The following is a 15,452-nucleotide window of genomic DNA, read 5'->3' on the forward strand; positions in this document are numbered from 1 at the left end:
TTCACCTACTCTTCAAACAGGAGTCCCAGATTCCACACACAATCTGTTTGAGGCAGAGCTACCCCATTCAGAACAAACAAACAAAAAAAAAGATAAATCCCTGGAACCAGAAAGTCCCCAAACCCAAAGCCACTCAGTTTTGCCAGAGTTGAGCTGAAGTCTGTTGTTCCCTATCCAACACCCCTCAGCTTTCAGACACCAAGACAGGACATAAACAACATTGCTTAGTTTGCAGGGAATGTAGATGTAAAGCTGGACATTATCAACATGTTGATGTTACCTTATTCAATGGTGATGGAAAATCTCACCCAGCACCTTCATGCCCTGCCTAACAGTGTCATATACAAACCTCCAATCAATTGTGCAGCTGGATGGAAAGTAGCACAAGAAAGTCAGCAAAAAAAGACTAGCATTGATGATGTTACCTAGTTTGGGTAATGAAATGTCTGCAAGAAAACAAGCAAACTCAGAGAGCACCAAGGACCTCTCATTTCAACCCTTAGCTACAAATATTCTCCTTTATTGGATTAAACAGGAGTGGCGAGAGTACTGAATCCTGCAGAAGCTTGCAAAGCATTCTCACCTTCCAATTAACACCTAATGGAACTGGCCCCAGGATATGAAGGAGTACTAGAAAAATACAGTTGCCACACTCTGAAGCCGATCCAGAAGGATATCATGGTTGATGATACCAGATACAGCTGAGATGTTACGAATAATGTTATGAATAAACTGTTTGCTCTTTAACAACTAGTAAGAGATAGAAATCAGCAGGAAAGCTTTCCCCATTGCTCCCTCTTTACAATTAATAAGCAATTTATTAATTTATTCAAGATGTAGATGTTCAAAAGGTATAGTCTTTGTCCCTAAAAAGACAAAAACAATAGAATTGATACCTTGATCTCAAATGTATTTCTTAAAAGAAAAGGCCACTTACAAAAAACATTAACATGTTTGTTTATTCATTAATATATATCCACTGCCAATTTAGCAGAATAACAGAATAATTGAGTTGGAAGGGACCTTGGAGGTCTTCTAGTCCAACCCTCTGCTCAAACAGTAAACCCTACACTGGTACTGGGCTGTGGCACGCTAGCAACTGGTCTGCACAAACAAGCAAAGCCCCATTTGTGGGATACAAAACCACATACTCTCCAGTCCATGGAAAAACCTTTCTCTAGTGCCCAAAAGGTTGGGGACCTCTGTCCTACATTATTCTAGACAAGTGGCTGTCCAGTGATGGAGCACCCACAACTTCTGAAGGCAAGTTGTTCCACTGGTTAATTATTCTCACTCTTAGAAAATTTCTCCTTAGTTCTAGTTTGCTTCTCTCTTTAATTAGTTTCCATCCATTTTTCTTGTCTTGCTTTCTGGTGCTTTGGAAAATAGCTTGACCCCTCCCCCTTCTTCTTTGTGGCAATCCCTCAAATATTGGAACATGCTATCATGTCACCCACAGACCTTCTTTTCACTAGACTATACATACCCAATTCCTACAACTTTCTTCATATGTTTTAGCCTCCAGCCATCTAATCATCTTTGTTGCTCTTTTCTGAACTCTTTCCAGAATCTCAACATCTTTTTTATAATATACTGAGCATATTATTATCCGGATCCAGTTTCTGATGTTCTCATGCTATATGACATCCCACTCCCATTCCATACCACTGGCAAGGAATTTAAACAAATAATTGCTGCAAGTATGGAGAGAAGATCTGATAAGGAAGTACCATTATTAGAGGTAACTCAGTTTTATAATACTGTAGTACATTCTTCACCTAATCTAAATATAATGTATGAAGCCCAGAGGTACAAAAATATATAAAACATCTCCAGCATTATAAAGGAATGATTATTTGCAGCTGAATAGCAGGACTGGGGCTTTATATGTGGTTTTGAATGCTGAATTAGACATGAAATACTGTTTGCATTTAACCTATCTAATTTCTCTGCTCTATATAGCAACCATGGGGGAAAAGGATAAGAATTCAGATTTTAATGCACAAGAAAGATTGGTTCAACTTCTTCCCAAATGAAAATTGTAGCTCCTTCCAGTGAGAATACTAGTTTGAGGCTGCAATTTTAAACTGGACTGCTATGTGCATGAAAGGGTTAATTTGTGTATACCAGAGTCCCAGTTGTAGTCTTCTCCCTGCCATGATTTCTATTTTAAATAAATAGAAAATAGATGTTTAACACAACACATTAATTGCATTGTGACGTCTGATTCTGAGATTACCATTTCAGGGAAGCACTTAAAAGTTATTTCAAAATAATTGCTCCTCTTTTTTCCTGCTCTAAATCTGCTTAGCACTTCATAAAAGTATCTACATAAGTATCTAGATAAGGGAAATGCTTCATTTTTCCTTTCCTTTCCTTTTTTTCTTTTTCTGTGAGTGAAGCTATTATCAATCCAAATCTGGACAGTCAGGATAACCAAAGACTTCTTAACGCAGGCTGCCTTAATGCAACCCTTACGATAACAGAAGAAAATTATCACATGTCACCACAGTTGGTTTTTTTTATTTCTTGTTGTAAGAATCTTCTGGGTCTTCTTCCAATAAACAAGGAGAATCCTAAATTGCCTCTTAGATAAACAAAACAATCAGCCACAGCCACATCTATTTACTCAACAACATACGTTCCATTTTAAATCTCAGCAAGCATGGATTCCTGGAGAGCATACATGTTTCTATAGATGAATAGTTAGAATATCCAAAGATTTCAGCCATTCAACCACCCAAGTTACTTGCTATCCATTCCAATTTGTGGAACAGTAAGGAGTTTTGGGGTCCTAATCATTTCAAAACTCATAATATCATTTATCTAGTTCTGTTGGCTTAAGAGGTAACAGAATGAAAGGAAGTCAGTCAAATATGTTTCAGTGAAAGTGGCAGTAAGAAAGCAGATAATTTGTATGATGCATTCTTCCACACTCAGGAAATCTATGTTCTTTGTCTCACAAAGCAGCAGAGTTAATGGCATTCTCTTCGATAGAGATGCACCAGTCAAGCTGAGGGCCACTATTGGTTTTTCGGAGAAGGCTTCACTCAAAAGAATGGATAGAGACAAAGGGAAATTAAATGTGATTATATTCAAGTCTAATTAAAATTAAAGTAGTTTTTAACAATGACCATGTTTGCTTCACATAGGTTTAATTGTTATTCCACATGGGTTTAATAATTTGCTCCTTATGACACATTAACAATTACAATTCACTAGGAACCTCTGGAAGTTCAAGGCTATTAGGGCCATATGCAATCCTGAGTCTACATTCAAGATTGCTTTTTGCTCTACAGCAAAAAGTGTCACTTGTGGCAGGTATCTCCCATGATTCAGCCTTCCATTCCATACAAGCTATTTTTGAGTAACTATAAATGGACCATTTTAATACTATCCAGTTCTTTTGTTCTTTTCATAGAACAAAACCAGAAATCTATAATTAAGAAATTATAGTAGAAAGTTTCAGAACAAGCTTAGATTCAAAGCCATCTCCAGGAATATATAGCTGCAAAATATTTCACTGCATTAGAAGCCAAGGGCATTGTAGTTTCTCACCCTTCTTCATATACAGAAGCAAATTTAATTGCCATTTTGATCTTACTTCAATATTGGAATTGAATGATCTTAACTTCCATTATACTTGAGAGTGAAAAGTGAGTCTAGGTTATAATGATAAACTAGTAGTGCACACAGCGTTGTTACCACAGGTCTCAAGGCTTTGGATGAATAGGCAAAATATTGTTACTTACGAATGATTTCTATCTAGAGTTAGAGTCAGATTGACAGTTTGAACTAGCTCATTGAATCTACAAAAAAGAAAAAAAAGAAAAAGAAAAGTCTGCAACTCTAGAGAAGATATTTGCCATAAGTTTAGCACTGACCCATTAAGAAACCATTAATCATCATAGAATGATATCTTTGGCCCCGTAAAAGGCAGATCTAAGTTGCCAGCTATGAGCAGCTAGATACAATTAAAGAAATGTTCTTAAACTTTGTGTCAGAAGATTATTTATGATTCTTGTTGCATTTTCAGAGTCTCATTGAAACCTCAATGAAAACAGCTAACTCAATTTTCAGTGTAAACATTTTAAAAATGGAAAACAAAGCTTTTCAATTTGGATATGGGAAGAAATCCTTTTCTAGGCCATCAACTTCTGATTGGTGGTAATGATCATGTTGATTTGTCTTTCTGTATTGCAGAATAGATTAGTGCACTTGGAAGACCCATATGGTTTATTAAATTAAAAAATATCTTTAACAGGATATCTATCTCTTTCATGGATTATTTTGTTTCTGGTTGTAGAACTAAGGATGCTTCTTGCCTATGTAGGATGGTCAGTATGTGATGTGGTGTGGTGTGATTGCATATGCACAATCCTGTTACAGTATTATCATAGTTGAAATCAGCCAACACTGAGTCAATCCTGTTTTAAGTAACCTTTCAGTGAAATCAAGAATGCCTTACTGAGACAATGATTTGCCTCCATGTACTAAAATTCCTTTCTTCTTGTCCTCCCACATTCTGCTAATCTAGTATTGGATAAGACTAATTTTACATACACATACTTTTTAAAATGTCAGTGGTATTGCTCTTTGCCAGAGTTAGAATGACTGCCTGTGGTATTTTGTGATCTATATTCTGAACTACTACTCACAGTGTCCTGTAGAAGAAATATTAAGCATATAATTCCATCATAGTTAAAAGTTGATACATTTCAGTTTTATTCTTTGATTTAGTATTAGTGAAGTCCAAGAGTATATACAGGATTTTTTCTCAACTGCAGGTAAATGGGTGATTAAACAGGTTGGCAGGAAGTTATTTAGAGGCTTAAAGCTAGTTAAAAATCTCACATATGGAATGAGTTATCTTTTTAATGCATTATGCTAAGGAAATCCACACCTGCAAAACTCAGAAAACCCTTATCATTTTCAACTACCAAACCAAGTTCATGGTTTTGCTTTTGACGTAGAAGGCATTAAACAGTTTGGGATCAGAATTACTAGAAGACTACTTTTTATTACTTTGTTGATCATTAAGACCCTCAAATACAGGCTCTCTGTGTTGAGATTAATTGTGTCACTGTGGGCTCCAGGCCACAAGATTAGAGGCAGGATAATTCTCCCTTCCCAGAATTTGTCACCTGATGCACAATCGTTTCATCTTGCTTCTAATAATTTAGCTATGTTGTCTGATCATGTCACTTTGATACCAAACATATTGGCTCAGTTCACACATCATACCACAGTTGTTTAACCATACTGAATAAATCACAAGCAGCTGGATTCACTCAATACATTAAATCAAAACCAAGGAAACTCTATTATGGTTTAGTTTGACTTGTGAAGTGATCCACTATCCACACTGAAATCCCCATAAAGTAAATGCTTGAAACGATAATCTTATAGTAATCAAGGTGTTTTCAAGGGAATAAGTAATTGCCTGGGCAAAGGAGGGGATCCCATTCAAAATATGTCTCAGTATTTCAAATGATTGAATATTGTAAACCATCCAGAGTTCCTTGTGGTAAGATGGGCAGTCAATAAATTTAATAAAATAAATAAGTGGATTGATACTTTTCATGAAATACAGTAAAGTTAATTACAATATGATCCCAATGTTTTTTTCCAGGACTTTCTCTACACCTTTTTGTTTATTGGGCCATTTTTAATTTTTGATTATTTATTTGTACTTTGAAAATGTTATTTATTTATATCCTGCCTTTATTATTTTTACAAACAACTCAAGGCAATGAACATAGCCAGCACCTTCCTTCTCCTATTTTCCATACGACAACCCTGTAAGGTGAGGTGAGGTGAGAAAGGGTGACTGACCCAAAGTCACGCAGCTGTCTTTCATGGATAAGGTGGGACTGGAACTCACAGTCTCCCAATTTCTAGCCTGGTGCCTTAACCAGGTGACCAAACTGGATAACATGTGATGGGAAGAAAGTCATGATGGTGGTGGAACTCAAATGACCCGTCTGCCTCTGAACCCTGTTTAGAATCCTCAGGAAATCTTAAAGTGCTTTTTCCCACATGGCATAATAAACACGAGTAAGAAGTATGTTAATAAATTATTATTTTAAAATACCTCATTTCATTTACTCAGTTTAGTAAAAGCTTCTCCAGGTTTGTTTTTTTTAAAATATCAAACTTCACGTCGGTTTTGACTGTTTCTTTTTCCCTTGGCAGATGTCCAAAGTTGACATGGGGACCATAGAACTGGAGAAAACACTCATCAATTGCTAGGCAATGGGCCACATTTTTTCTTAGTTTCCCTGTCCATTGACTTGGAAAGGGCAATATGTTAATATTATAGTAGTGGAGTTCTGAGTAACTGTTTGAATCATTCAGTTGCTTATTGTGGCTAGTCGTAGACTAACTGGAGAAAAGACATGATGTATTTTGCAATCTGCACAAGAAACACTAAAAAAACCCCACCTAAATGCTTTTTGAGCTTATAATGTCTATTTTAAATAGTGTTCCATAAAAGCAGTAATAGTTTAGCTGCATCAAACTCTTACTATTTTGTTAAGCCTTTATAGAAACAGGGCTATTTTAGTCTGCTACAATTTGGAATGTTAATTTACTCATGAACAGTTACAGTTCAGAACACATACAGGTCACATACCGGAAAACCTGGTTTAATTTCAGTGAGGGGTACATTTGTTTCTTTTTCCTTCATTCTATAACTGCTTTAAAGATACTTAGAATTACTTATTTTTATAATACTGAAAGTATTCCCACATCATCCCGTCAAGGGAATCCCTGAAGTCAGAATTCTTTGTGAATTTTCTGTGACAATATGTCTACATAGGAAAATAAGATATTCACAATTGGCATTTAGTTAATTTCTAAATAGCTCCAAATGCACTCTGCACCTACAGGTGATTTTAAAACTATTTCAAATAATTCCAACAAAAGACAAATGTAATATTTCTCTCATTGTGCCCCGGAGTTCTGCAATTTATTGTATATGAAACTTTAAAAGCACAATAGCTACTGATAGCTGCTGCCTGTCATAATTCTGATGCTTCTGCTCACCTCCTCTGTTTGCCACCAGAATGTTAATAGCCTTAGGAATTTGATGGATGGATATAGATAATTTGAAGTTATTAAGAAATTTAAAATTCCAAATGAACTTTATAATTTAGGGAATTCACTTATCTTTTCAAAACAAATCAACAACAACAACTTTATTGATTAGCCCTTGGGCCATATCAAAGTACAAAGTTCCAGCAACAAACTGTCACCAAAACTTGATAAAAACAATCCAAAATGGAATTTCATAAAATACAATTTAAAATGGAATTAAAATACAATTTAAGTTGAAATAGTAATAAAATACAAATTTAAGATGTAGATAAAATATGATAACATTATATTTCGGAGTTGCCCTTACAATCTACCCCAATCAGTCCCACATATGCAGATCTTAACTGGATCATTTTGTTTAAATACTGTGCTACGTTGGATGTTATTTTCAAGTTCTGGCCGGACATAAGGTAAGTTATTTTGATATGGGGATCCCAATGGGTCATTTGTTTGGTATATAGACCAAGATACCTGTCTCTCACCCTCTTATACAGACAACAGTCAAATAGGATGTGAGCCAGGTCCTCTACCTCTGCCGCTCCGCAAATGCAGAGACGCTCATTGTACGGTATAGCATGAAATCTCCCATATCTGACCATTGTATCAAGCTGTTCGAATCTCGCTCTCGTAAATATCTCCCTAAGATGTTTTGGGAGTTGTAACTTCAAATAACTGTCCACTTGAAAAGTACATTTGTATTTACTCAGCCATTTCAAGTTACCCACCTTACTAAGGATAGCTATATCAGTTTGTGCTTCTATATCCTTAATTCTTTGGGCAACTCTTTTTTTAGATTGTTCTCCTGTTACGCAAGAAACAAGAAGGCCACAGCTTCTTACAAAATTTGTTAGTTTGGTGATCCAGGAGATTTGTGATTGCAGTTTTATTTGCTCTAGTAGGCATAATTTGGGGAGTCTATCAGTCTCCATTTCATTAACTTTGCACCAGTAGTTATAAGCTCTAATTTTAGATAATGCCTGAATTGTATGAATTCCCAATTCAGCTCTAACTGCTGCAGCAGATGTTCTTGGATCTACACCCAAAATACATCTCAGATGCTGGGACTGTGTTTGTTCTAAAGCTGTGGTTGAATAAAGACCCCAAATTTCTGCTCCATACAAGAGCATTGTCGTAACCTTAGCCTTATAAACTTTGAGTAGTGGAGCTAGGGACCCTGGGTAACTATGGTTCTTTAGTTTGAGCAATAAATTCAAACGGGCTTTTGCTCTAAATGTACTTCGTTGATGATGGCAAGCCCAAGATCCAGTCTTGGAAAAAGTTACTCCCAAATATACAAAGGTATTAACCTGCTCAATTGGTTCACCATCTAATTGCCACTTATGTCTCTGATGGTTTCTTCCAAACACCATTATTTTCGATTTGGATTTGCTAATAATTAGGGAGTTATCCTGGCAATAAGAGCTGAATCTTCTTAATAGCCTACGTAATCCTACTTGTGAGTATGATAATAAAATCATATCACCAACATAAAGCAAGCTGTTACAGTAAGTATTTAGGATCATCGGCATGTGTACCATGGTATCCTTCATTAACCCTGGCAAGTCATTGATGTATAAATTAAATAATAATGGGGCCAGGATACACCCTTGCCTTATCAACAAATCATTAAGCAATCGGAAAAGTACAATAATGAAGATACTAAACTATAATCATCATCATACTCTCTTTTGGGTGTACCCTTTCTCTTCCATTTAGCATAATGGTAAGGTGGGTAGGGTAGGTCTTATCTGTCCCTGGGTGTCTTCCTCCGATAGGTGTGGCAGTATGAATAGCCAAGAGCAGCCTTCTCCAGTTCTGAAGAATGAAGGGCATGCTAGCTTAGACAAAGCTAGCCAAAAGCATAGCTGGTTTGTTCAGTTCCCTTTTTCTGTCTGTATTTCCCCTTCACTGTGAATCTTATTAGTTCCCTCTTCACATTTGAGATGATCACTAGACATTATTTCCTTCCTGTAAATAACAACCCTGTATTTTTACCGCCCTTCATCTGAGCTTTTTTTATTTATATTTTAGTTTACTTATATCATTATTTTTATAAATAAATAAGGGGGCAAACACACACAATACTCCTTCCTCTTCCTATTTTCCCCACAACACCCCATTAAGGTAGATTGGGCTAAGAAAGATGACTGGCTCAAAGTCATCCAGTTGGCTTTCATGCGTAAGGTGGGACTAAACACTCATAGTCTCTCAGTTTCTAGCCTGGTGCCTTAAGCATTAGAGCAAATTAGCTCTCTTGAGTCTGCTTGCTACTTGGCCTTTCCATTTGCTCTTCCTGATTATTTACCCTACTATCCTTCTGCTTGGAATATGAGATATTATTTTGGAAGGACGCCAATTTAAATCTTATTTTGCTTACAAACTGATTGGACAGCATTAGATAGCCAATTTTTTTGCAACTCAGTTATAACCCTAGCTCACTGTCATAATAAAGATAATACTCTTGAGTCCCTAATTTGTGGTTTAATCACATCATCATTACCATGGACCTTGGCAATTCTGTACATGTCATGGTGATTGTAATTATACATATTTATGCACTTTTATGGAAAGTCGAACATTGTAAAATATATATTCAAGAAAATTTGATCTTTGTTCTCGTGCAGGCTGGGAGAATGTGGATACTTTGAGGAGGAACAGTGGTTTTCAGTTAAAGAGCTGAGTGAAGGAGCGTTTATGTGAGGAGGGGAAATGTATTTGCATTCCTGTTGATGTGTGGTGTTAGTGCAGTCTCAAACATATGTGCTTGCATGTGGCTCAAGACTTTTAGTTTTAAAATAGTCTCCTATTTTGTAATTGCTCATTTTACTTTCAGCTATAAGTAAACTCTACTTAGTTATTTACACCAAGCTTGTTTATTGTACAGATTATGTTTGGAAGCCACATACTGTAGCTCTAATCTACTCCAAAGAGTTCTAAAACAAAGCTTGTGGCTAATGTTTAGGGCAGATCTTTAAAATGTTTATTGACTGCCTTGAATATATGATGTGTTTCAGTATAACTGATCGTTTTTGCTTGTTTGTGTATTATTCAGTCTTAGTAATAATGGTTGACAAGAAGTTATTTATCAGCTTTGATTCTAGAAAACCTTTTAACTAGAGCAGAAGAAGGCCTCTGGTATGCTTCTTTCAATTTACTACATATGCATGAATTATTAAAAACAAGTTGCTATTTCAGAACTTTTTAAATGATTAAGCAATATTTTCATATCTCAATAGCTTCTAGTACAAGCTGATGAAGGTATACTTTGAAATAATACCAAGAGGTTTACAAATGATACATGTCTATGCACATGGTAAATTTTAACATAACAATGATTTCTTTGATTTGCTGATTTGTTCTTTTCATTTAATCAATCTAAACGATCAAATAGCAAAAACACTGTGAAAAGGCTGCAAATTTTGTACCTCAATTCTCAACCAATCATTCTAGTATTTACGTAATAACTAAGCCTTGCCTTCAGGATCTAGCTGTTAAAGCTGCAATCTTTTCCAACTTACACAGGACACATACTAAACTCAATGAAATTATTCAGTTAATCCTGCATTTTTGTGTTCCACCAAAAGAAAATGTCAGGGATTAAATTTTAAGACTACAATTTTTATTAATTAGTTTTTTATGTATTCTAAAGTACTTTGTATAAGTCATCATTCTCTTCCTGTTTACATAACCATTTCAAAACATGATGCACAATAACAAGGTAGCATTTCCCAACTAAGTCTTCTGTAACTTACATAGAATTTATCTGGCACACATTTTTTAATCTGAGATACAGTAATAGTCATTTAGAATTATTAGGAAATACATGCACACAGACTATATAGAAACCATCATGCTGTAGAAGTCCTACAATTCATGCAGGGTTTGTGAAGCAATCCATGCTATCCCTGATATTACTGAAAATTCATAAATTGGTTGCTGTTTAGAAATGTGTAGTAGATATTTTCTCTTAGTGATAACCAAAGTTGATGTAGCATACATTAGGATTTAGTTCCACAAAGCTGCTGGAAGAAAAGGACTAGCATTTTCCTCTAGGCACAAGTAGAAAGGTCAAGCATCATTTCCCTCAAAGCTTTGGCAAATCAAATGAAAATATATTCTACCTACTGTTGGTACTTTGATGCTAGTGATGCTACCTACTTGGGCCTGCAGAATAAAATTTAAGCCCAAAACTGTAGAAACAAATTCCCTAGATTTCAGCATGGCAGAAGGTTGCAACCTTTTTTGCTCTGTGAAGACTTTACAATACAAGGACTTATAAATACAAGATAAACATGTCACCATCTCATAAAATAATACTTAAGGCACTACAGTTTGACTCTTGCCCTCCCCCTTGCTATTTATAGGGAAGGAATTTGGAATCACTGCTCCAAGTTATATCCTGCCCTCTCCTTTTCTCCAAACCCATCAATGAATGATAAAAATGAACTTCTTCAGATTCTCTGACTTAACATCATCTGCTTTTCAGAATGCAGGCAATGACTAAGCACACATAAATGGATATGATTAGGAATGGATTTCTAAAATTGAAAGCTTGTATGTAAGCTTTCCCCTGAAAAATGGAAACTGAAAAGGAAAAAAAAACTCTTTATGTACTCTGATCCAACTTACTTGCGTTCAGTGAGATTAAACTGCAATATTTACTTGGGAATAAATCAGAGTAAGAGAAAACAATGGAACACAGGTACTGAATAGGTATGACTCACTTTTTCCACAATTTACTTATTATTTTGGTGTTCACGTGATTCAGTGAGCAATAAAATAATGATATTCAATTTTCTATCATGCCCTAAGCTAACATGTATTACCATCACAGGATTTCCTTCTCCTTCTGGGATGCATTATCATACACCTATCCAACTATGTGGTCAATGGCAGCTGAACAGCTATAGTAGTTCAAGGGTTATTTAAATCCAGTTGGAATAAGCTCCTATCTTGAACTTTCAATTGTTGCTAAATATATGCTAAATGCTGATATCCCAAGGAAGCAAACAGATATCTTCTTTGCCTTCCATCATCCAGCCTTCTTATCTGGTATTTGGCAAGTCACTTTCAAGGCAAAAAGAAGAGTCATATTCCATCTCTACCCCCCCCCCCCAAGCCTTTTACCTGTTCAGGATGGCTAAGCCTAACAACTTGACAGTTGCAGTTATAACGTCTAGTAGGTTTCACAGAGCTTTATCTACAGATTTACTTGCAGATAAATTGCTGGACATCTGAATGTACTGTACATTTGCCAAAACGTAAGCAGCCAAAATTACGGTACATTTAAATATTAGCTGAATGGGAACTCTTCACTAGGGCGATTGGGGGAAGGAACATGAAGATTCAGTCTGTCTACCATGTAAAGAATGAAGGATGTCAGCGGCAAGAGGCCTAAGGAATGGATGGCAGAAAAGCGCTGGACGGCCCAGGCGATTCCACGATAAGGCCCGAGGGGTGACGAAAGGAGAAGAGAAGCGCCGGACTAGTCTTTCCGGCTATTCCTGGGAGTAGAGACAGTCCTGCACACAAGTTCCCGCTTCTGCCATAATCCTCCAACGGGAAGCTTCCACTTGTGTCCTCAGCCACCGCTGGCGATTCGCTTCCTCAGCGAAGGCACTCACTCCCGCGCCTCTCATCCAGGCAGCAGCGGAAAGCCGGGTGAGGCAGACTGACGGCTGTGGCAGGTTGAGACCGAGCGCCCGTTCAGCTCCCGAGAACCATTCGCAAGACTTTTCCGAGGAAACGATTCTGCCCTGAGGCGCTCTTTCTGCCGCCAACGGCAGCGGCGCCAACCGTGACGGGCCGAGGTGTGGGATTTGGGCAGCCCCGCGAGTTGGGCAGAGAGGCCTGGAGCTTCTGTTCCGTCCCTTCGGAGGAAACGCTCTCTCCGTCGAAGGCGGCCCTGGGTATTGCCGAAGCCGCCTGGCCTGAGGTGGTGCCCGGACGGCTGAGAAAAACGAAGTTTCGGGAGCGACGGATAGAGCCGCCCTTCCCGCAACGCTGGAGAGGAGATACCTAGGCAGCAACACTCCCTCAGGAGAGGGCGGAAGAGTCCAAACGCGGAGGCTATAAATCCCATCCTCCATGACCACCGCAGGCCAGCTCAGGCTGGGATAGCGGGAAGAAAGTTCGAAGCAGAACCGTCCTGAGTCCTTGGGGAGAAGGGCGGTATAGAAATTCAATAAATAAATAAATAAACTCAGGGCGGAAAAGGCAGAAGACAGCCAAGTTCTCCTGCCTCAGTTCGGGAGCCTCAGCCGACAATTGCTGTCAATTGCGCTGCCTTCGTCCGGCTGCTTGCGCCTCTTTGGCCTCTTCTCCGGTGTTTTTTTCCGCGAAAAGCCTGGGCCCTCAGCTGGGCCGTCGCATTTTAGCCAAGCGTCTTATTCGCGGCCAGGCCCTGACTTAGATTATGGTTCAGGGTGTGGATTTGGTTAATCGGACGGTCAGTGCGATTTTCCGTGGCTGTGTTCGTCGGTCGCGCTAAGCCAGGAATGGGTTTGCGGAAAACCAAGTAAAGCCAGCGTTTCTCAACCTTAGGCAATTTGAAGATGTGTGGACTTCAACTTCCAGAATTCCCCAGCGAGCAACTGCTGACTGGGGAATTCTGGGAGTTGAAGTCTACCCATCTTCAAGTTGCTCAGGTTGAGGAACATGGAAGAAGCCCCCTCCCGACTTAGCGCGAGGTGGAAGCTAATCGTTCTCTCTCCCTCTCTCCCTCCCTCCGGGGTGGGAGCGAGGCAGGTGGCTCTAAGGAAAAGTGGCGGACGAGGGCCATTGGCAAATTAGAAATTGATCCCCGGATAAAAGGAAGGGGGGGTTTGTTTTCCCCCATGATCTCTCTGAACTCCCGCGGGTTTCCGAGGGGAACGCTTGTGAGGAAAGGCTGAGATGCGATCCGGCGAGAGTAAAGGGATCCCTTTCGGGGTACAGATGCTGCCTCCTCGGGTCCACCTGCAGGTTGAAGCCCGTTCCGCGCCTTCAGGCCTTTCCACAGGTGAGGAGCCACGCAGGCGTGCTGCGGGCGGCTCCGCGGGCTCCATCGCTCAGGCGCTGGCCCGGACTTTGCTGTCAAGCGGAGGCTTTGGAGCGCGGGAGGCGACACAGAAGAGGAGGGGCTGGGTCCCGCCGTCCCGATGATAATCGCCGGCTGCTGTGGAGTCCCCAACAGTTTTGTGGGCCGAACATGATAAACCTGTAGCATGTTAACCGAGTTTAAGTCTTGTATGTTTAATGAGTCTTTTTTTTTGTGTGTGGTTAATTTCTGGTTCAGGGAAGGCATCGCGCGAGTCCCGAAGCCCAGCTCAGGTGATGGAAGAGGAAAGGACCGCAGCTCGTGTCCGGGAGGCACGACGCCATACTGTTCGTAAGCCTGAACCGTTGGACAGCCTCCGCCCGCATCCCCTTTCCGAAATCTCAGCCCGCTTCCTACGTCAAGCTCGCCCGGTTTTTTAGACAGCTTCTCTCGGATCGAACCGTTTCGGAAAAGAAATGCCTGCTTCTGGTCCACGCATCTCCCGCCGACTTTTCAAGCTGCCAAGTCCCATCACCAACTGTGCCGGGAAGAGGAACCTCCTGCCTCTTGGGGGTCAGATCTCCGGAACCTGCAGTCCCGCAGATTGATCCGGAGTAATTGAGAACCCTCACCATCTTCTGAATCCACCCCAGAATCCAGGCGCTCTGCGTATGTTCAGGCGCACCCCTTTTTTAAAAAAATATCACCAGCTGTGGCAGCTCAAAAACACCCTGGAACTGAGCCCACTTGAGCACCACCAGTCAGCTGCCGCATCTCACTTTCTAGACGCGAGAGAAAGTTTCCGGGCAGCCGTCCCTTCCCGCTCCCGCTTCCCCCACTCCCCCGCGGACTTACCACCACGACGAGTCCACCCGCGGCGTGAGAATCAACAGAGTCAGCAGCAAAGGCAAAGCGAGGCGGGAGCGGATTGGCCTGCCCTGGGACGCTCGTCTGGTGGCTTCGGGAGCTCTGGCAATCCTAGCGGAGCTTGCCAGACGGTTTGAGCCAAGCATAATTCTCTTTCGCGGGAAGCGGAGAAGGAAAGAACAAGCCCCAGATCGCAAAGAGAAGAAGACGGATTCCTGGACCTCCAATTGCGGGGGGGGGGGAGTTGTGGGAAAGAGCAAACAGAGGCGGCTCTTAGGTTGTCCCTGAAGGCGGGAGTCACGACTCTTCTACCAGGGCTGCTGCGTTAGGCATGGCTTCGGAAGGCGGCCAAGTCAAACTAATCTAAATCCCAGGGCGGGCCGGCTGATTGCCTCCTGAGATGGACTGGCCGTCTCCTGGGCTGGCAGGAGCGTCTGCAGAGCAGCCCCAAGGGCCGGCATCTGCTGGG

At 40.1% G+C, this 15,452-nt stretch overlaps 1 protein-coding gene across 1 annotated transcript in view; it reads right to left on the reverse strand.

The window, feature by feature from the left end:
* WNT2B (Wnt family member 2B) overlaps positions 1-15,129 on the reverse strand; it is a gene marked incomplete at both ends in the record, with an annotated part of 34,376 nt that extends 19,247 nt beyond the window's left edge. Inside the window, one exon of the mRNA XM_081322801.1 lies at positions 14,972-15,129. Coding sequence (XP_081178927.1) covers positions 14,972-15,129 — 158 coding nt within the window. The remainder of the gene's footprint in view (positions 1-14,971) is intronic.
* Between the last annotated feature and the right edge of the window lie 323 nt (positions 15,130-15,452).

Source organism: Vipera berus (assembly GCF_964194415.1).
Source record: "Vipera berus genome assembly, chromosome: 3".
NCBI classification, from domain to species: domain Eukaryota; kingdom Metazoa; phylum Chordata; class Lepidosauria; order Squamata; family Viperidae; genus Vipera; species Vipera berus.